The 20,959-nt window shown below is 43.2% G+C and overlaps 1 protein-coding gene across 2 annotated transcripts in view; it reads right to left on the bottom strand.

The window, feature by feature from the left end:
- LOC147015493 (long-chain fatty acid transport protein 2-like) overlaps positions 1-20,959 on the bottom strand; it is a 50,797-nt gene that overhangs the window by 10,370 nt on the left and 19,468 nt on the right. For both annotated transcript variants that reach the window (XM_085850278.1, XM_085850277.1), the window contains exons 6-8: positions 14,769-14,859; positions 4,531-4,729; positions 856-953 (exon numbers count right to left, since the gene is read on the bottom strand). In XM_085850278.1, coding sequence (XP_085706404.1) covers positions 856-953; positions 4,531-4,729; positions 14,769-14,859 — 388 coding nt within the window. The remainder of the gene's footprint in view (positions 1-855; positions 954-4,530; positions 4,730-14,768; positions 14,860-20,959) is intronic.

Raw genomic sequence — 20,959 nt, 5'->3', positions numbered from 1 at the left:
CCTGCATTTTTTTTCATTTATTTATATTTTCATTTACGGTTGCTTTCCCACGGTTCTGTGATTTTTTTCTGGTGTATCGGCTTCGATGTCCATCGGTAAACAAAATTTCATCTTTCTACGTCACCCGGAAGGTACCGATCTTTAATATCAGTGAGTGAGTGAGTGAGTGAGTGAGTGAGTTCCACCTTGTTAGATGAAATTCCACACTGATAGATTTGAATCGTCACACAGAAAATGTTGAGCTAAAAATGAACCAAACTAAAAACAAACCTCAAACAGTCACGAAGACAATTGCTTAGTGTGTGGATAACTTTGACAGTTAAAAAAATGCATACATTTTGTGGTTATGTTTAAAATTCACAAACTCCATTTTTCCAGGATATTGTGACCCCCCACCCCCACCCCCACCCCCACTAACCACCCTCTCCACTCTCTCATGTCTTTTCATATGTTAGTTGTTCGTTCATTTGTTCCTTTTCTGTTTCATCCCCACTCTCCCCTTTCAATTTTTGCTGTTTTATTCAGCTAGTGTGCATCTTGTTCACCCCTACATGTCGTTCTCCCCATACCCTTGATATCACTCTTACTTCTACTCCACTGTTGGTGTTTTTCCCTTTCCACTTTGTTCCCTTCTATTCTGCTCAAGCTCTTCCACAAGCCTTGATCAAGCATACAAAAAAAAAAAAATCACTTGTGGGTAAGACAATAATACAGTACACGTGAAGCCTAAAATGTAGTCAATTTGGGTATATTTTGTGCTAAAAATGGCACTTCCTCCATGTCAGAGTGTAGAGAGTTACCATTGTTTGCAGGGTAATACAAGCCATTAATCACTCTCAACACAATTGTCTTCACCTGGCACGTTCACTCCATATACATTCGCCTCCTGGATAAAATCCAAAGCTTCAATGGTCTCTCCAACCTCAGTCGTGGCCACGTTTTCACCCTTCCACCTGGGCACAACAACGTGTCAAAATCATTACGTGCCAAAGCCTATCAAAGCAATAGAAAACTTTTGTGATCAGTGGCTGACAACATTCAGTGCTTTCAGATCAGTTGATGTTCAGATATACACTTGGCTTTTGAATGAAGTACTTCACCCAAGGAAAGGGAATTCAATCTCGTTGAAGGATGATGCGATTGGCTGTAGTTACTAGTCGCAAAACCACTCTGGCTGTCTCTTGCCAAGTGTAGATGGCATGAATACGAGTGTGATTCCTGACCCGAAAGACAGTCACGTAGTACACACCAACATACTTATGCCAAAGCATCATGAGATCATTACGGTTCGGCAGTGAATAAAAGCAATTATGGAAACTGTATGCCAAACTTGTTTAAAAGGAACATGCTGGGATTGAAGTTATTGTATGACTTCATACCAAATTAAGTTAAAAGCAAAAGTAAAATTTCAATATTTGTGAATTACTTTGCGTAATCATTGTAAATTTCCAATTTACATTTGCAAAGTAAAAAATAAAAAAAATAATGCAACATTAAACCATAAAAACATTTTCAAATAATTTCTGAGAATAAATGCTAGAGGCAGATTTATTTGGGCCACTAACAAAACATGGAAAAAGCAATAAAGTCAAAGTGGAAAGGAATAAAATAATTCTGCATGTCAATAAGCAAACCAACAAAATAAAAAACTTTTTTTTTAACATTCATTCGTAGTGACAATGTTTAAATAGTTAGGGACACCATCAAAAAAATATCATTCTTCTGCCCAAATCAAAATAAAATGTACATTTTTGTTTGAATTGCATCCCGGTACTGAAGTGCATTTCATACATGCATGATTCATTCATGAAGCTGAAAAACACCGTGAGTTTCTTTCAGCCTCCTCTCGAGTATAGGGGAAGGCTCATTGCTGATGTAGGGTTTGTTTCTACAATTAGTGTCCCCAATTTTTTATGGTACCACAGAGTTTCTTCGACCCCCTGGAGTAGTAAACCACCATTTAGATTTATTTTATTTTCATCTTCTTGCACTCTCAACACTCCAAATTTCCAAACTATATCTCTATCTCTTATCTCGGAGCCAGCCTGGACTTATGGAATGAAATTTGGCATCAATAATATGAATAGAAAGTTTGTGGGGTTCAACTATTTTAAGGTCATGACCTAATTATAAACAAAACATTTTCACCATAACTCGACTAATGTTTGTCCGATCGGAACAAAATTGCCCTCTCTAGATAGCCGAGAGCAAGCTGCATTTGATTGTAATTTACATCGTACTCCTCCGGATTAAAGAACAAGGTCTTACACCACTAGGTGTACTAAACCACTATTTACGTTTTTCTCCTTTTTCTGACAAATTCCAAGCTGTATCTTGAATCTGGCTGGGACTTTCGGAAGGAAAATATGCCTAAATAATACAACAAATAGTATGCGGGGATGAGATTAAAAAAATTTTTTTTGCCTTGACCTCATTTTTTGAGATCATGATCCAATTAAAGACATTTTAACGTTTTTCAGCATAACTCAACTAAGGTTTGTCTGATCGGAACAAAGTTGCCCATTTTAGATAGCCATGAGCAAGGCACATTACACTTAATTTACATCATACCCCTCCAAGTTTAAGGTCAAAGTCAAATGGCAGTCTGAAAAAAAAGTGTTTTTTTTTTTTGGCATCACTCAATTTTACCAATGCCGTATCTCAAAGACTTCTTGGCGTTCAAAAGGTGTTCTTGCAACATAAAAGTGGATCTGTACTGATGTTCTGCACCTGATATTTGTTCCATGTACTGAAACAACGATTTTTGGATGACCTAATTATCAAAAATCACCTTTTTTATCATAACTTGAATAATTTTCCTCGGATTTTCATGAGTTTTTTCGATAGACTGAAGATGGGGACATATTTTCTTAATTTACTTTATCCAAAAAGGTTGAAGGTCAATGTCATATGGTGGTCCAAAAAAATGGCCATCATTGGTTCACGGGCCAAGGGTAAGTCACGGGTGATTGCCAAGATTAAGCCTCTCCCGGTCCCTTGAAGATCACAGATATTTTATTCTTCTTGTTATTCTTCTTCTTCCTTCCTCACATGCAGTTTGTGGCTATAGGTTGCATCATTTGCTAAGGCCTAAGTCACATTTGGTCTATGGCGAGGATACAGCGACCGTACGCTCTCTGAACTGACAAACGTGTGGCGGCCGCAGAGTTTCTGCGGTGGCCTCAGGGTGGCCCTACGCCATTTGGCTATATTTTACAGGTCGTGAGGTCGCCGTGGAATTATAACGCGGAGTTACAACTTTTTTCATTTCTACGTTCGCCGTAGCAATTCGACAATCCAAAAAAAAAAAAAACTGGTAAAAAATAAATAAATTAATTAACCCATTCGTTACCGTCCGTCTGGCCGCACGTTTGCCATAGGGCCCCTGCGGTCGCCTTGCGGGCACCTTGAGGCCACCTTGCGTCTGCCTTGAAAATTCTATGGCCGCCGCAGGGCCCCCTTTAGGTCACCGTGCGACATCAAATCAAAGACAGTACGGCAACCCCACGTTTTCGGTCTCCACAATTTCAAAGACCTAAGGCCAAAGTCACATTTGCTCTATGGCGAGGATACGGCGGCCGTACGCCCTCTGAATTGACAGAAACGTGTGGCGGCCGCAGAGTTTCTGCGGTGGCCTCAGGGTGGCCCTACGCCGTATGGCTATATTTTACAGGCCGTGAGGTCGCCGTGGAATTATAACGCGGAGTTATAACTTTTTTCATCTCTACGTTCGCCGTAGCAATTCGACAAGCCGAAAAAAAAACTGGTAAAAAAAAATAATAATAATTACCCCATTCGTTACCGTCCGTCTGGCCGCACGTTCGCCTTAGGGCCCCTCGGCGGTCGCCTTGCGGGCACCCTGAAAATTATATGGCCGCCGCCGGAACGCCCTAAGGTCACCGTGCGACATCAAATCAAAGACCGTACGGCAACCCCATGTTTTTGGTCTCCACAATTTATAAATACGCCGTGCAGCTCCACGAAAAATAAAAACATATGTGACTGCTACATTGTGTGACCGTGGAAATACTGCGGCCGCCGTATAATTGCTAATGGCCGTAGATTTTGGAGACCCCATGGCCGCCGTGGCAAATGTGACCTCGGCCGAAGGAGGGTGTGGCTGTGCTACTAATGTCATGCCCCCTGTAGGTTAGGGCAGGAATTTGTAATTTGCTCAGGGTGCGGACGATTGCTCGCCTACTTTTTGTGAAGGGCACCGTGGGACCTATATCATACACCAACAAATTCCGGCACTCGGGCTGCCCAGTTTAACTTCCATTTGAGAGACGGCACACACCGATTTATTGCCTTGCCTGCGAAGCACCAAATGACACTTTATAGCTGAGCTGAGATTAAAACCAAAGCTAAAAAGCTCAGAGGAGAGTGTGCCTACATCGAGGCTATCCTGCCAACCCTGTCTATGTTTTTAATTTGGTGAAAGCAACTCCATGTTTCAAAAGCCATTTCACCAGCTCCCCCATGTGCTGCATACAGGAAAGCAAAAATGGCTGATTCGGCTTTGTGATTTACCTGAAAGTGTCTCCAATGCGATCAACGAAGTAAAGAAAATTTTCTTCATCTTGCATCAACAAGTCCCCTGAGTTTAAGTACAAATCGCCTTTTTTTAAAACATCACAAAGAAGTTTCTTCTTTGTGTTTTCAGGATCTCCAGCATAGCCAGAGAACTTGTTTTGCATAGTCACCGGAGCAATCAAAAGACCATCTTCCCCTGGATGCAAATAAAAAAAGAAAACATGTTAAAAAAAACAAACCATGCAGAAACCTTTGGTTGATGAAAGCAACTCCATGTTTGAATTGAAGACTTATCTAAGGCTGAAGACAGGTGAGCAGAACTTTTACTCATAGCTGCAAATCACAATATGTGGATGAAGATGGAGTCAGCTGTACATTCTTTGGGTGAGTCAACTCAGAATTCCCATCTGAACCAACATTTCAAGATGTGGAATCCAGGTAAAAATCTGAAACACTGCATATATTTATCAAGGGTCTACTGATATTTGTTATTCATTCAGGGAGTCAGCAGTTCAAACCCCAGCTAAATCATACCAAATAATTTTTAAATGATAAGTGCTGCTTCCTTGCTTGATGTTCAACATTTAAAAGAATAAGAGCACAGACAATCCCCATAAGTTGGCATCCATGGGGAGGAGGAAATGCTCTGCTGAGTGTGGTGATAAATGCAGCATCAATGTTGTGACTTCGCCGGTGTCCAGACTGCCCAGAGAAGTGACGGGACTTCCCCAAAGCTCAGTGGCTGTGTTTGGCTTATCTAACAGTCCTGTGTTGTTTTTCATGTATTTTTTACATCCATGTGTATGAGATGTGTGTAGCAGCTCCACTATGAGCTTTAGATCCTGTTAAACAACAAACAAAAAAACAAGTCCACTGAAGTCTGCTGTCTTTAACCTGCCTGTGGTTGAGGTCAGAGCTTCACCATCAGCCTTGGATGAATGTTAAAAATAGAATTAACAAACGAGAATGGGGGATGTGAGGGAGGGGAGGAGGGTAGAATGAAGAACAAAACACACACACACACACACTCAGCTATCTTTGACCATCTCTATGCATCCCATTTTTATGCCGAGTTGATACCGAGGTACAGTACATATTGACAAGACGAGAAATTGGACAAGTACATTATCCAAGGAGTAAAAGGCATTTAGTAGTACAAGCTGTCAACATGCCTTTCTAGGGTGAAATTGATTTGCCAAATTCGAATCTGCTTGTTGCTAAACTCGATTTTGCATCATAAGCACACAAAATGGCAAATCCAATATGGCCACCAAAAAGGCATGACTGACAAATTTGATATTTTCATCATTATGATGGGATGAATATGACTTTTGGAAGTTGTGCTGGTCATTCTAATAAGCATCACCTGTTTAACAAACATTGTGCAAAGGTGTGTCTATTGGCCACCAGGTGGCTATGTGGTCTGTACATGTGGCCATGCATGTGGAATTAAAAGTCAGGTCAGAAAATCATTGATTGAAGCCACATTGCCTTCTAAATATTTGTGTATCAAGCCCCGTTGTATGAAGTTGTTGCTGCAAGCAAATATACAGATTTTAATTAAATTAATGTTGTTTTATTTTTCAGAATCAGTAATGATGGAGCCGCTGTTGACATTGAAAAGGCCACGTGAGGTGGATTTAGATGGCTTTATTTTTTGTCAGGAGGGCAACAAACCAAATGATAGCCTTTGAGATTGAGTTGAAAAGGGTTTAATCTCAATTAAAATGTAGGAGGAAACACGAAGGAAGGAAACGACTGAAAGACAATAAAAAAGAAGAATAGGACCACTGCACCTGAAGCTTATCTGGGCCCTGGTCTAATGTTGTAACCCAAATTTGGTAGCATTCTGACTGGTGGGTGTGGAGAAGAAGATTTTTTGAAGGAATTTACGTGATTTATCCCAAAAGTATCTGAAATCCACCATTTTGACTTTCTGTCAGGTGATCTGCATGACCTACACAATTTAATATCCCAACCCTGGCCTAATGTTGTAACTCAAATTTGGTATCATTCTGACTGATGGGTCTGGAGAAGAAGACTTTTAAAAAGAAATTTACATGATTTTCCCCAAAATTTACCAAGTCAGCAATTTTGACACACTTTTGGTCACCTAATGTTGTACCACAAATTTGGTAGCATTCTGACTGGTGGGTCTGGAGAAGAAGATTTTTGAAGGAATTTACATGATGGCCATTTTGACACATTTCTGGTCACGTGACCGGAACGAGCTTTGCAGTCAGAAGCAGAACATTGCTGCCAAACTTCAGCTGGATCAGCCCAGCTGTTTAGCCGGAGAAGTTGAAATAGGAGACGGACGGACGGATGGTGCGTGGTGATGATACTGTTACGAATTCACGCCCGCCGGCGTGCGATCGGCCACGTACCTCTAATCGCAACCGCGTCACCCACCGGTCGGACAATTCAGTCGTGACCCTCCTGGAATTATCGCCAGAAACCAGTCACGGGTGGGAGTTTAACCTCACCACAGCTCAGTCCGCATTCTACCCGCACGAAATAGGGTCACTCGCCGAATATCGAAATACCTAAGTACTCGCGCGGGTAACCTACCGAGGGGCCGTACCTCGCCGCAGGTCGGCTTGGGACACAAACCACTTAAGCGGTTTGTTCCATTCTACAGCAATAACCGAGCGGGTATTATCGCCGACCTCGACGGATCCGATTCTCCTTACCGGGTGTTTAAAACCCAACTAATTATTCCGCGATGCAAGATGGCATTTTCAATGGCGAATAGAAGACGCAACGAACGGGATACATTTCACAAGCAAGAACATTTATGATTTACACACACATCACAAGCAAGGCAGTCATGCAATGTACAGCAAGAAACAAAAGCAATACCACCGACTACGAGCAATAATGTACATTCACAGTCACTTAGGCAGGTCTACTTCACAGGACACAGCGCCACCAACATTCGTTCAAAAGCAAGAAATGGCCACCCCCAAAGACGAGGGTGGCAGAAAGGGTCCGTGGACCTTTATAACGCAGGACCTGGAGGACCGAACAGGTCCTGCGAGACCGTGGCAGGTTACCTGCCCACCTCGGTGGTCGGCGAGTCGCGACGTCCCGCTCCCACGACCGTCAGCGTGGTCGCGCCTGGTTCCGGGCCTCCCACGTGGCCCGCAAGCCCTCTCCGGCGCTCCTCGTCCGGACGCACAGGTCCACCACGCAGCCGGCACTGCTGCGCCTTCCGTCCGCGTCTCCCACCAACATGCCGCTCACAGGACCACAAGCGCAGGAACCAAGTGGGGAAGAAGAAGAAGAACTGGACCACCGTGACACAGGGGCGAGCATGAACCAAGAAGAGCGTGTGAGCCTCGCGTGAGCCACCCTTTATAGCGCGGGGCTCCGCCCATTGCTCCGCCCCGTTCTCAGCTCCACCTTCCTTTGAGAAGCTTCTCGAAAAGGGGCGTTTCTCAACTCCAACCGCCTCACTCCTCGTATCCACCAATCACGAGCGAGCCACCTCGCCCTTCTCGTCACACCAGCCTCGGAGAAAAAAGGCGGGAAAACCCGCGCGTAATCGCAGTTCTTTCCTTGGTGCCTTTGTTTGACATTCTCGGATGGTTTTCAACGCGGCAAAAAGGGTCGTTGCGTGCTCTGTCGGTCCAAAATAATGATAGAGAAAGAAAAACACTATCTCAAAGGGTCACAGCCCGGTTAACACGAATAATTCCCATTAAACAACGGTGGGGAAATCTAACTGAACACAGACTTATCGATCTAACTGAACTAAGGAACCTTTATGGTGTTCTGTGAATTTTCACAGTGGTAACAATACTTTATCTGGAATTGAAATTCCAGATAAGCTAAAAACGACACATGATAGAGAGACGAGAGGATATATTTAGTCAAAGTAATGAACTGAACCTGTACTGACATAGAAGTTGCTATAGCGAGTACACAAACAAAAACAAAATTGATCGTTTAGAAACGTCGCAGTCTCATCGAGAAAACACAGCAGCCTCCTGTGCCTCGACACCAGATTCAGCTGCAGCATGTAGTAGCACACCAATAAGTCATGTGAAGCTCATGGACTGGAGTTCTTGCATTTTCTGTCAACAGATCAAACTCAAGGATGATATTCATCATACATTATGACATTTCCAATGAGCCATCAAATTCTAGAAGCAGCCCCATATGATCACACAATTGCACTGCACTTGGCTGCTGTGCCAGACCTCATAGCCGCTGAAGCAAAGTATCACCTCTCGTGTTTCACGGCATTCAAGCGATCAACTGGAACAGTCAAATATGCCAGTAAAGATAATGGGCTGGCAATGATTTGGCTATGCAACAAATTTGTATATGCTGCAGAGAAAGGCCATGTAATTCAGTTGAATGATGTGTGGGAGTGATATGTGACTTTGTGCATTGATTCTGTTAATGAAATACCTTGGTTCTTTATGAGTCACCATGCATCTTTCAAAGAGCAACTTCAGTCAAAGTTAGAGTGTATGGTTCAATTTATTAAGACATCGGAGACAAGTTTGTATTCCGGCCATAAAACATTGCCTCAAGAAGGGAACCACGATTGCATGGAGCCCGCAAAAAACTAACCCCTGCTCAGCAGGGAAAAATGGCTGCAAAAATGCCTTTTTTTTGTTTTAGACAAGTTTGTATGAGAGACAAATGTTACTGATGCCCTGTAAATTTGTGAATTGTGCTCCAACTCATATCCATCCATACAAAGACGCCGTTGAGGATGACATGCTCACAATGTCGATGTACGAGCCTGAAGAAGACGTTTTTCTTTCACCGATTCATGTTGGCTTGAAAATCCTTGGTGACCCCGTTGCTCATCCAGGTCACCCTGGTCTTACTATCAGTGAAGAATCTGCCTTAGCTTGTGTTCTTGATCGTTTGTAAATGGTGCTGTGTCATATATGGAGGGCAAAAAGTCTTAGAAGAAGAAGCCGAAGATGACAAGGTTGGAGCAAGACAAAAAGTATTGAGCACCGCCCAGGACATATAGTCAATGGTATTAGTGGAGGGAAGAAGAGAACACCCAAACACATACATCTCAGATGCACTCTGCATCAATAAACATGATACAATGATCTTGTCCAGGCCAAGTTGTTTCAGAAAGCAGGTCATGTTGTAAGTTATGAACAGATTTTACAAATTGGCACTAGTCTGGCTGAACACACTATCCAATCCATGGATCATGAAAAGGGAACTGTTATTTCAGAAAATCTTGTCCATAGTAGATTTGTGCATTTCTTCTCCTTGGACAACATCGATATTTATGATCAAACTCTCGGTAGAAGTCACGATATGATCATGGAAAACATTTTCCATGTAACTCAGATAACTGCCTGGCAACGAAGCCTAGGCAATGAATCAGCACTTGACACCATACAACCATCCACCAAACGTGTCCTTAAAGTACCAGATTCCATGGAATGGTTGTATCCTTTAGGTGTACGGATACGCAACCTTCCAGTATTTCTCAGAACAGTCAATGTAAAGTGGTTCAAAGAAACTGGATTGGATAAAGATTTGGTCCAGAGTGGGTTTGCAGTCGATCAGGCATTTTAAATATTGCATCAAAAGAATGTTGTCAAGGTCGGATGGACAGTATTTAACCAATCCCTAATTAGTATTGACCCACCAATAACGAATATGGGAGATATACCCATCATCCAAAACCAAGCATATTTATACGATGCACTCAACACATTGGTGCAACGATGCATGCAGGATGTATAATTTAAATGCATGTATTTATCCAATTTGAATTTGGAATAATTTTGGTTATATGCTGTAATATTTTGGTTCAAACATAGGATTATTGTAATCTCACACAAATATTACAAAATTGATGAATTGGTCATATTTTGAAATGTTACTGGCAGTCGACCGATTGTAATATTCCATGATATTTGCCCCTGCTGTTTGCTTTAATATAATGTGCTGCATTGACAATCAGTGTTTTCCAGTGACAGTACATTTATGTGACAATAACAATGAATATTCCTTTGTTATTATATACCTTGTGTACACAATGTCTGTATCGAATAAATGGCAAAAATAGTGTCTTTATGGTGGCCATATTGGATTTGCCATTTTGTGTGCAGATGATGCAAAATGGAGCTTGGCAACAAGCAAATTAAAATTCAGCATATCAAATTCATCCTCAAAAGGCACGTTAACAGCTTGTGATAAGAAATGCCTCATGATGTAACTTTTTTTTAATGCTTCTTGTTTAGTATCAAATTCCTTTCAAAACCCCTTTACTGTTCTTGCAAATGAAGGATGGCTCCAACTTAATTACAAATTCCGATACCTCTAGAATCCAGATGATTTCCAAACAACAACTACTTGATTGGTGGCATGCATTGAAGCAAACTTTTATTATTGCCATATACAAGGTATTATGGCTGACTACTGGAATTATCAAGCCTGGTGTTGGGTTAGCGGTTAGCGGTTAGGGGGGTGGCTTGGGATCCAAGGGTCCTGAGTTTTTGCCCTGTTTTTCTGCTGAATTAACATCAGGGGGTTGACTCAGCCTGTCATCCTTCTGAGGTTAGTGAAATGAGTACCAGTTTACTGGTAATTGGGGCACTGCATCAGCGGCATAGCTGCGCCCCTTAACCAATAATGCAACCAGCAGCCAAAAAAGGCTGCACACGAAGGGAATGGAACTGGAATTATCAAAGGTAGTGGTGAAGGAAATTCCATAACCTAATGGTAGTTAATGACATGACATAGGCCATTTCTATGGGCAAATAGACTCAATTGTGGCCATCTCCTCTCTGTGCCAAGTTTCTGAGTAGCCAAGGGAATCTAATCTGCACCACTGAGGACAATACAACAATACGTTAACCATTTTGCCCTAAAGTAGTACTTGAGAAAAATTATCCATCCAATGGAGAGCCTTCCAGATATCTCAATACTTTCAGCAACAGGCCTAAGCCACACAAAATGACTTCTTCGAACATGATGCAACTGGATGTTTTTGTCATAGAAAATTGATTGGTGTGGATGCAAAATGATATTGCGTTGTGTCACGTTGAGTTACATCAAACCGATTGAACACGTTCAATCTTGGTCGGTTATAATTGATATTCATCCATTCATGTGAACACTGTCAAGATGGGACGGAACGAACGTGTTCCTGGTGAGATAATCAGCGAGCAGCACTGCCTCACACCACCTCCCCAAACCAAATGGTGAACTTCTGGACTGAACAACGTCAGGATGCGCTGATTCAGCAATGGCAGGAAAACCTGCTTTTTATATGATCACCTCCACAGCTTATGAAAACTATATTTCTAAAACTAAAGCCTTCTTGTTGCAGAAGTGACTGAGATCCTCAGCTGTACTTTTGACACGCACCAAAGAGACCAATCATTGCTCGGCATTTTGTGGTAGAACCCATGACGGCCAGTCCTTTGGTGTGGCCTGGTGCTTCATAGCCAAGGCAACTTTCAACGATTTCCTATGATTATCTCACGACCATCCAGTTGCAGTTAACCCCATGCCTGATTGGAAGAAACTGGTTGTTGTGACTTTGACCTTAGTCCGAGCAGACATTCTTGCAAGTGACATGCCATTAAAGTGACATTCCATCTCATGTGACCTTCTATTGGACAATTACCAATCTTATGTCTTTAAGAAGCAATTATATTTTTTAATATGGAGCACATGGCCACTAGATTGCATGATTGCTGATTGTGTGGCTGTGCTACTGATGCAGTGCCCCCCCCCCCCTTTATGTTAGAGCAGAAATTTTGAATTTGGAAAGGGTTTCGGCAACAACTCGCTGACTCTTCACAAAGGACATCGTTATATCTTTTACGTTCCCCAACTAATGAAAATAGACAGGACACTCAGTTTAACATCGAAGGGACGGTACACACAGTGATGCGTCACCCTACCTTCGAAACACCAGGGTGATAGTTTATAGCTGGGTCGAGATTTGAACCCAGGCTCGACAGCTCAAAGGTGAGTGTGCGTAACTCTAATCTTTTCAAGTGCCATCCTTTTGAAGTAATGAAGTTAACCCCATGCCTGACTCGTGCATGAAATTTAGCATATGGCCAGTGTTCCCAACATAAAGGTTTAATCTTGTGAAAGATGCCAAACAATCTTTGACACCATTATTGCAAACGGTCTCCCCAGAGAGACAGCATGATACAGTCAATTCAACTGGAAATACACCGTTGTAAAGTCCCTTAATAGGGCATTGTGTCACCAGCATCTGGAATTCTGTAGGAGGGATGCAGCACCATTCTTCCACGAGAAAGTCAATCAACCGACACCTGTTTTTCTGGAGGTGGAAAACGTTGTCTCAAGCATCGTTCCAGAATACCCCGTAAATGCTCGATTGGGTTCAGATCTGGTGACTGAGAAGGCCATAACATGAATAATACCAGTGTCATGCTCATCAAACTGGGTGACCACACGTACTCTGTGGATGGGGGCATGGTCATCCTGGAAGACAACCCTCCTGGCAGGAAAGAAATGCTGCAACGTGAGGTGAAGATGATCACTCAGCACAATTAAGTAGCGATAGGCATTGACCTTGCCTTCTAAGGGAATGACTGCACCCAAACCAGGCCAGGAAAATGTGCCCCACAACATTACAGAACCACCAGAACCCTTCATTGTTGGAACCAAGCACTCAGAGCTGAAGAGTTATTTAGGTTAGTACGACACTTGCACCCATCCTTTTGTCGAGGACATAGCGAAGGATGATTCATCTGACATGCCTGGTGCTGGCTTAATGGTTAGGGTGGTGGGCTTGCGATCCAAGGATCCTGAGTTCAAATCCCCATTGGCTGTTTGTTTAATACCAGGTGGGGTTGACTCTGCCTGTAATCCTTTCGAGGTCAGCAAATAAGTGCCAGCATGCTGGTATCCTGTGTCGGAGTGGCGACCTGTCCAGGATTGTGCCCAATAGCCAAGGAGACTGCTTCGGCAGCAACAACGCTCTGCACCGAGTATGGTCCCAATGGATGGATGGATTCATCATTTCTCCACTGCTCGGTAGTCTATTGCTTGTGTTCTCTGCACCACTGGATTCACAAACGTGCAATGCCAGGTGTGGTGAGCGGTATGCACACCCACAACAACCCGACTATGGTATCCTGCTCTGTGGCATTCTTGGCGGACCGTTTTTGATGAAACTGGCTGCTCGTGCCCCATGTTGAAATTTACTGTCAATTGATCTGCAGTTTCTCGCCTGATTTGCCTTGCACTTCAAATTAATACATGGATATCATGATACTGAAGTATGCGCTTCCACTGACTGTTGCCCTTTGCTGATGATGTCTTTCCCTCGGAGTTCCATGCCGACATCACCTAAGACACTGTTGCTCATGTCGGCCCTAAGACTGAAGAGATCCTTTCCTGGTCTTGAAGCACCCATCCCCACCCCAGCATGGACCAAGCTGTTGACTCATGGACCAAGCTGTCTCCTCATTAATGCTCTGTTTTCCCCTCCATCTCCATTGTGGCGTCGATGTTGATCTGTGCAAACTCCCATGTGACCAACAGGGACTCACCAAATCCCACCTGGGGATACCCCCGCCCACCCTGATATGGCGCGCTGCTGCCACCACTCGTCATCTCCACATATAGTTCCACCGAATCTCGGTCCCACTCATCCTCGGCAGGCAGGAGTCGATACAGCCTAACAAGCTGAACGGCCAGGCCGTGTCACAAACGCATGTCAATCAGCACGATACTGGGTGCCACATGTGCAGCCTTCGGCCTCACTGAAGCTGCCGTTTTTGGCATGGTCTTCACTCCCATTGAAGCTGCTGCATTCAGAATGGTCTTTAATCCCACCAAAGCTGTTCTATTCAGTGGGGTCTTCGGTCTCACCTGTCCCGGACAAGAGGGAAGCAGCAAAGTGCACAGCATTTCTGTACAATACTACCCATATTATTTTCACTTGAGGAAGGTCAACGTCACAATAAAAACGTTTAACGAGGGTACGTAAATTGGCCCAGCATTACCGTGGTACACTCCTGGGGGTAATTTTTGCTCCAGCTTTAAACATCAATCTTTTAAATTGTTTACTAAAGTATAAATAAGCGGATCTTGATCCGGTGACCCAACTTGACGCACAAATAGAAGTCAGGACAGGAGAGCTTTGGAGTGAAGTACTAACAAATATTCAGAAGCCTTGAAAAGAGAGTGGTGCACCATATAATGTTAATAGTAATCTTTATTGCCCCATATATAGGGAATGCACTTACCTTTGTTCACCTTAATGCACCAGCCTAACTCATCCCTTTTGGGTTCTTCTGTTTCAGGGTCATATTTTATCAGTTCGAATGGATGAAACTTCTGTAAAAATAAGAAAAAAAAAAGATGAAGTGTTTCTATGTGAAGTTCCATTTGTGAAAAGCCAGCTTAAAAGACATGGGTTTTTTTTACATGGTGCCATAAAATAATGTTTTGTTTCCTGGGTGATTTTCTTTTAAAGAGAGCCTGTTCGAAGAACAGAGAGCGATAGCGATACCCCCGGCGTGAGCATGAGCATCAGCCTCAGCGTGAGAATGTTAAAGTTTTTGGTGCAAGTTATTTCCTTTCTTATGTTTTTATCTACCACACTATTTTTTACTGATTACAATATACAAATACATATATTGCTTAAAAATTATTTGTATCAGACTTCACTGCAATGCTTTATAAAAAAATATTATTAGACTAGTCTTTTAAAACGATAAATGTATAACCAGGCGAGCATTGGGTGGCTTTGACACCAACTCTGGTTAATACTGGCTTTATACTTCTCAATGTACATACTTCAACTAAAGATATCGTTAAGGTTCTGCGAAGGCGACACTCCCCCAAGGCAATAGCACCCAATGTACAGTGATCCCGAGACAGTTATTTCATTAGTATTCGTTCAGTTAGCCCTTCCATTATGTCTAGTGGGTGAATGGGACAAGATGCATTGCATAGGGCTTTTACTTCGGTCTTCAATCCTGTATGCTTTTATTTATTTAATTCACTTTATTTCACACAAAAACCCTGTCATGTATGCATGCACACCAGACCAGTGACGTTACAAAAGGAGCAGGAGTAACTCATACCACCGCAGCCTCATTTGCATAAACACGCCGTTTACTGTTCAAACAGCGTGCCACTAACCAACCGACGCCTCACCTCAGACCCTCACCATGCCCACAACAATGCCTTCTAAAAATGCCCACAACAACCTACGCCCGACCTCTTCACCACAAATGCCTCAATTGCTACAACCACTCTGACCTCATCGCCACAGTTGCCTCAACCACTCCCAATGCTTCAACGACTTTACCACAAACACCGCAGCACTTTCCCCCCACCTCACTATAACCACTGCAACTGCCATCAGCTCCCTGGACACTTGCAATAATGACTGGAAATGCTGGGGAATGAAGGACATAGCAGGTGCCAGCAAGTCAGAACACTTTGGCATGTAGCTCAAAGTACGAGTGTGTGCTGGGACTCATTCGGCGATGACTGGGTCGCTCTGGCACTCCGCTAACTCACAGCATTTAGGTGGAGTCCAGCACACGTTCGTGGCTGGAAAGCTCTCCCGAAAACCCACACCCCATGTAAATCAAGGAGATCCGTTGCATGGCTGAATCTGGGAGTGAAAAGCCGTTTTCAGCTCCAGAGTCTGGCGGGGCAGGATTACTTCTTTGGGTGGCGTCTATGCACCAATGGGGATGTGCAGAAACGTCTACAGGATATTTTGATCTGATTTCTGGCTCCTTCACCCCGGGCTCCATAAAAAGAGAGTGAATCAGGGTCATACGAGTCTTTTCCAAGCCGAGCGTCGTCGTCGTCATATTTTGGTCTTGCTGAACGAGAGCAGAGGCGAGACTCCTACTTGTAACGACACTCAGAAGTCACAGACACTTACTGACAAAGATCCTATTTGAGTGGTAGCTGACCTGTACGTTTGTCTAGACTTGTGAAGCTCAAAGCTTGGTTGTAGTCATTCAAGGACACACAGGGTTCTCAGCACCATGAGCAACATATGCACATCAAAGGGAAGGAAACTCCAAAGGTGCATGCATCATCCTCATCCCCCCAACACTGGGTCATTGGTGCTCAGCTCCCACGGCATTCTGCAGGTCATCATCGGTAAACACATTTGCAGACTCTCTTAGATGTCCCATTAAGCTATCTCTTACGCACCTTCTTCTCCCAGCTTTTGTCTCATCCACTGTGGGTGCCTTACTGAAAGAGCATAGTGAATTGCACCTCTTCACACTTCCTCTTCTGAACCTCATCTGCACAACATTTTACACCTCCCACTCATGCACAGTGGACACCCCATTTTTCTTCCCTCCTCCCCCCCCTCCTCAGTGTTTGGGTTGTATAGGGCTGTCGACCCTGCCAGGTACAATGAGGTTGCTTACACCTCAACTGCTTCACCTCTTTATGGGCTATCTCTAATTTCCTCAGGTGTGTCTGCTGGCACCTGTAATGTGAAGTATAATTTAAGACTGGAAGTTTACATCGGTTTCGCTCTGCTCTGCATCATTCTTTTGTGTAAATAATTGCATCTCTTTTGCCACACCAATGAGTCCTTGCTTTCCCCTTGCCATACATACCTGTGAATAAAACCCCTTTATTGTGCCACATGACCTTTCCTTTCCTCACATTTGATTTTCATGAATTGCTTATAAACGTATCGATTTCTCCAATGGTCCAGCATGGTCCGCACATTAGTTTAGCTGGGATGTCTACCCCATTAATTTGCTCTTGTTAGCCAGTGCACACTCACTGGACTACTCAGCAGTAGTCCAGGTGTACGCTGAGGGACGGGATCCAAATTGGCTCGGCCATCCACAGGTAAGGTGTCACATGAAGTAGTGTAACCCTGCCTGTGATTGGCAGTGCCAATCGGTGTTTGTGGTTGCTTAGCAACGTGCCGGTGGCCTCAGGACCGGGCGTTCGAAATAGGCCATCAGCCGTAAGCTGTATCGTGCAATTTCGTTCCACTCATCGGGGGGGGGGGGTAGACAAAACCTTGATAATATGATAGTATATATCCAAATACATACGTATGCAAAAGTTCTCCAATCAAATAGCTGCAGTTATTGTGTATTTTCATCTTGAAAATGGATGCATTCCCAGCGTTCCTCATTTGAACTCGGATCACGTGTGGGCCACGTGACGCCTCGGCAGCCAATAGATCAGCTGACATCGTATGCAAATTACTTCAGACTGTCACGTGACCAGCTAAGTTGTCCAAGGTGGAAGCTTCCTGCAAGGAGGAAATCACCGGCAGCTGATCGGTAATTTTTGATGAATATGGCAGTGAGGACGCTTCCCAGTGTATTATTCACCAGGACAATGTAGCGAACGAAGAAGTCAAATGTTTTACGTCTGTAAGGTGGGATAAATGGAGAGAAAGTGTCAACAAATGGCTCGTCTTAGACGTCACGAACAACGTTCAGCCGAGAGTGCCGGTGTAAAGATTTCAAGTTACCCCCCCCCCCCCGCCCCAGGGGTCGCTTGAAATCGATTTCATCCTACCCCCGACAGTTTCAGATTACCCCCCTCAAAAACATTTATTTATGTTGTTTATTTACAAAAAATAGTAATTTAATTGATAGTGACAACTAATTAGGGAAAAAACCATTGACCACGTGACCGCCTTTAAAGAGTTTGCAATGAATTTTGATTTTATTATGAATGATTTTATTTTAATATTGTTATTAATTGAAATCAGTATTTCTCATACAGTTATAGTTTTTGCCACATTTTAATGAAATCCTTCTTCGATATAGTTGATGCAAATAGACATACTGGTATATCTTTTTAACCAACTCAGACTATATTTACAATTATGGAAACAAGGCAATAAAATCAATGTATAAGAAAGGCAATGAAAACAGCTTATTTTTAATTCACAATTTAGTTGTGGTGGTGGTGGTCATATGGCAGCTTAGCTGCCGGGGTAGCTCTCATTTCTTGAAGCGTGCCTGTGTCGCTGATGCAGTGCCCCTCTACCAGTACACACACTGGAACTGGTACTCATTTCACCAACCTCGGAAGGATGACAGGCTAAGTCAACCCCCCAGTGTATTAATTCAGTGGCCGACGCGCTCAAACTCAGGACCCTGGGATCCCAAGCCACCACCCTAACCACTGAGCCATCACCAGGCTACGCACTCAGCCTGCCATCCTTCCGAGGTCGGTGAAATGAGTACCAGTTCCAGTGTGTGTACTGCTAGAGGGGCACTGCATCAGCGACACAGTCACGCTTCAAGAAATGAGAGCTACCCCGGCAGCTAAGCTGCCATACGACCACCACAACGAAATTGTTAATTAAAAATAAGCTGTTTTCATTGCCTTGTTTCCATAATTGTAAATATAGTCTGAGTTGGTTAAATAGATATACCAGAATGTCTATTTGGATCAACTGTATCGAAGAAGGATTTCATAAAAATGTGGCAAAAACTATAACTCTATGAGAAAAACTGATTTCAATTAATAACAATATTGAAATAAAATCATTCATAATAAAATCAAAATTCATTGCAAACTCTTTAAAGGCGGTCACGTGGTCAATAGTTTTTCCCTAATTAGTTTTCAATATCAATTAAATTACTATTTTTTGTAAATAAGCAACATAAATAAATGTTTTGAGGGGGAGGGGGGGGTAATCTGAAATAGTAGGGGGGAGGATGAAATCGATTTCAAGCTACCCCCGGGGGGTAACTTGAAATCTTTACACCGGCACTCTCGGCTAAACGTCTTTTGTGACTCTAAGACGAGCCATTTGTTGACACTTTCTCTCCATTTATCCCACCTTACAGACGTAAAACGTTTGACTTCTTCGTTCGCTACATTGTCCTAGTGAATAATACACGGGGAGCATCCTCACTGCCCATATTCATCAAAAATCGCCGATCGACTGCCAGTGATTTCCTCCCTGCAGGAAGCTTCCATCTTGGACAACTTAGCTGGTCACGTGACAGTCTGACGTAATTTGCATACGATGTCAGCCGATCTATTGGCTGTCGAGGCGTCACGTGGCCCACACGTGATCCGAGTTCAAATGAGAGAGCGCGGCGAATGCATCGATTTTCAAGATGAAAATACACAATAACTGCAGCTATTTGAGTGGAGAACTTTTGGATACGTCTGTATTTGGATATATATTATCATATTATCAAGGTTTTGTCTACCACCCCACCCCCCGATGAGTGGAACGAAACTTGATTTTCAAGCACTTTCTGAGCCATGGCTGATGGCCTAAAAGGGACCCGAGTGCTCCCCCTCCTGGTGAGCCTCGAACCCCGAGTCCATAACAATATGTTCAGTGTAAAGAGGGGGTGGGGGAGGAGAAGCAGGGAAGAGGACAGTGGAATAATCTTTGGTCGAAACAGCAATACTTCTACACTGCCTGAAAATCTATTGATTTGTGTGCAATTGCATCAAGTCAACGGATCAGGACACAACAAGACAAAAGGAACAGTTGAGAGAGAGGGGGAAACACCAACAGCAGAGTTGAAGGTGAAGATATTGGCAGACTTGGACAAACAATGGGTGTGGGGAGGAATGAGGGGCAGGAAAGGAAGCATAGGGGGACAATATGGATACAGAAGAAAACTCTCAGGAGGGAAACTGGAAATTTGGATTGTTGGTAAGAAGTTTCATTATGGCTAATTTATGGTGGGATAATCTGCCTGGTCCACCTGGTGTGGTCTACATTTGAGGCTAGTCCACTATTACTATATTATGTCCTTGCCTTATTACAGATGGTCATTTTGAATGACCATTGATGATTGTTCCCTTCCCTTCTCTTGTATTTTCCATGAAAAAAAAAATAAAACTCTTGGTGAATGGTCAGGTTCTCAATGTCGAACAGGCATCATGATGTCATAGTGCCTGTTCGCAAAGTTTATTTAATTTAGCCCCATAAAAATTAATTTGTTTCTAAATGACAATCTAGGGCAGTCATCTTTAAACATATCAGGCTGTACCACATGGTAACTTTTGGGAAGGAGGAATCAAAAGTTCTGGTTCGCATTTACAATCCCATTCAACTCACAACGAACAAAGAAAGATCTGTAATAACCTCAAAAATATTGTTCAGAAATGCCTAAGTGTACTCAGCTTGAAAGATTACTCCCATGTACTTATCTCAGTTCGACACTGGATGTCGGACAGCCTATTTTAATTCCCAGGGGCTCATAGTACACAACACCATCCAAAGATTACTTTTAGGTTCTCAGAGACTTTTAGGATTTTGAAGTAAAAAAAAAAAAAGACAAGATCACTAGCTCCCCTGCACCCCCACACCCCCCCCCCCAACCAATCCACCTCTCCCATCTCCACTGGGTTCGGTGACTTGAGGAAGGGGAGGGGGGAGGAGTGGTTTTGAAAAGATTAGCTCAGAAAATAAATAGAGGTGATTATTGGAATTAAAGAA

Source organism: Eptatretus burgeri, chromosome 12 (assembly GCF_056783735.1).
Source record: "Eptatretus burgeri isolate ZD-2024b chromosome 12, Ebu_testis_v1, whole genome shotgun sequence".
NCBI classification, from domain to species: domain Eukaryota; kingdom Metazoa; phylum Chordata; class Myxini; order Myxiniformes; family Myxinidae; genus Eptatretus; species Eptatretus burgeri.
This window is presented reverse-complemented; position numbering and strand designations above follow the sequence as displayed.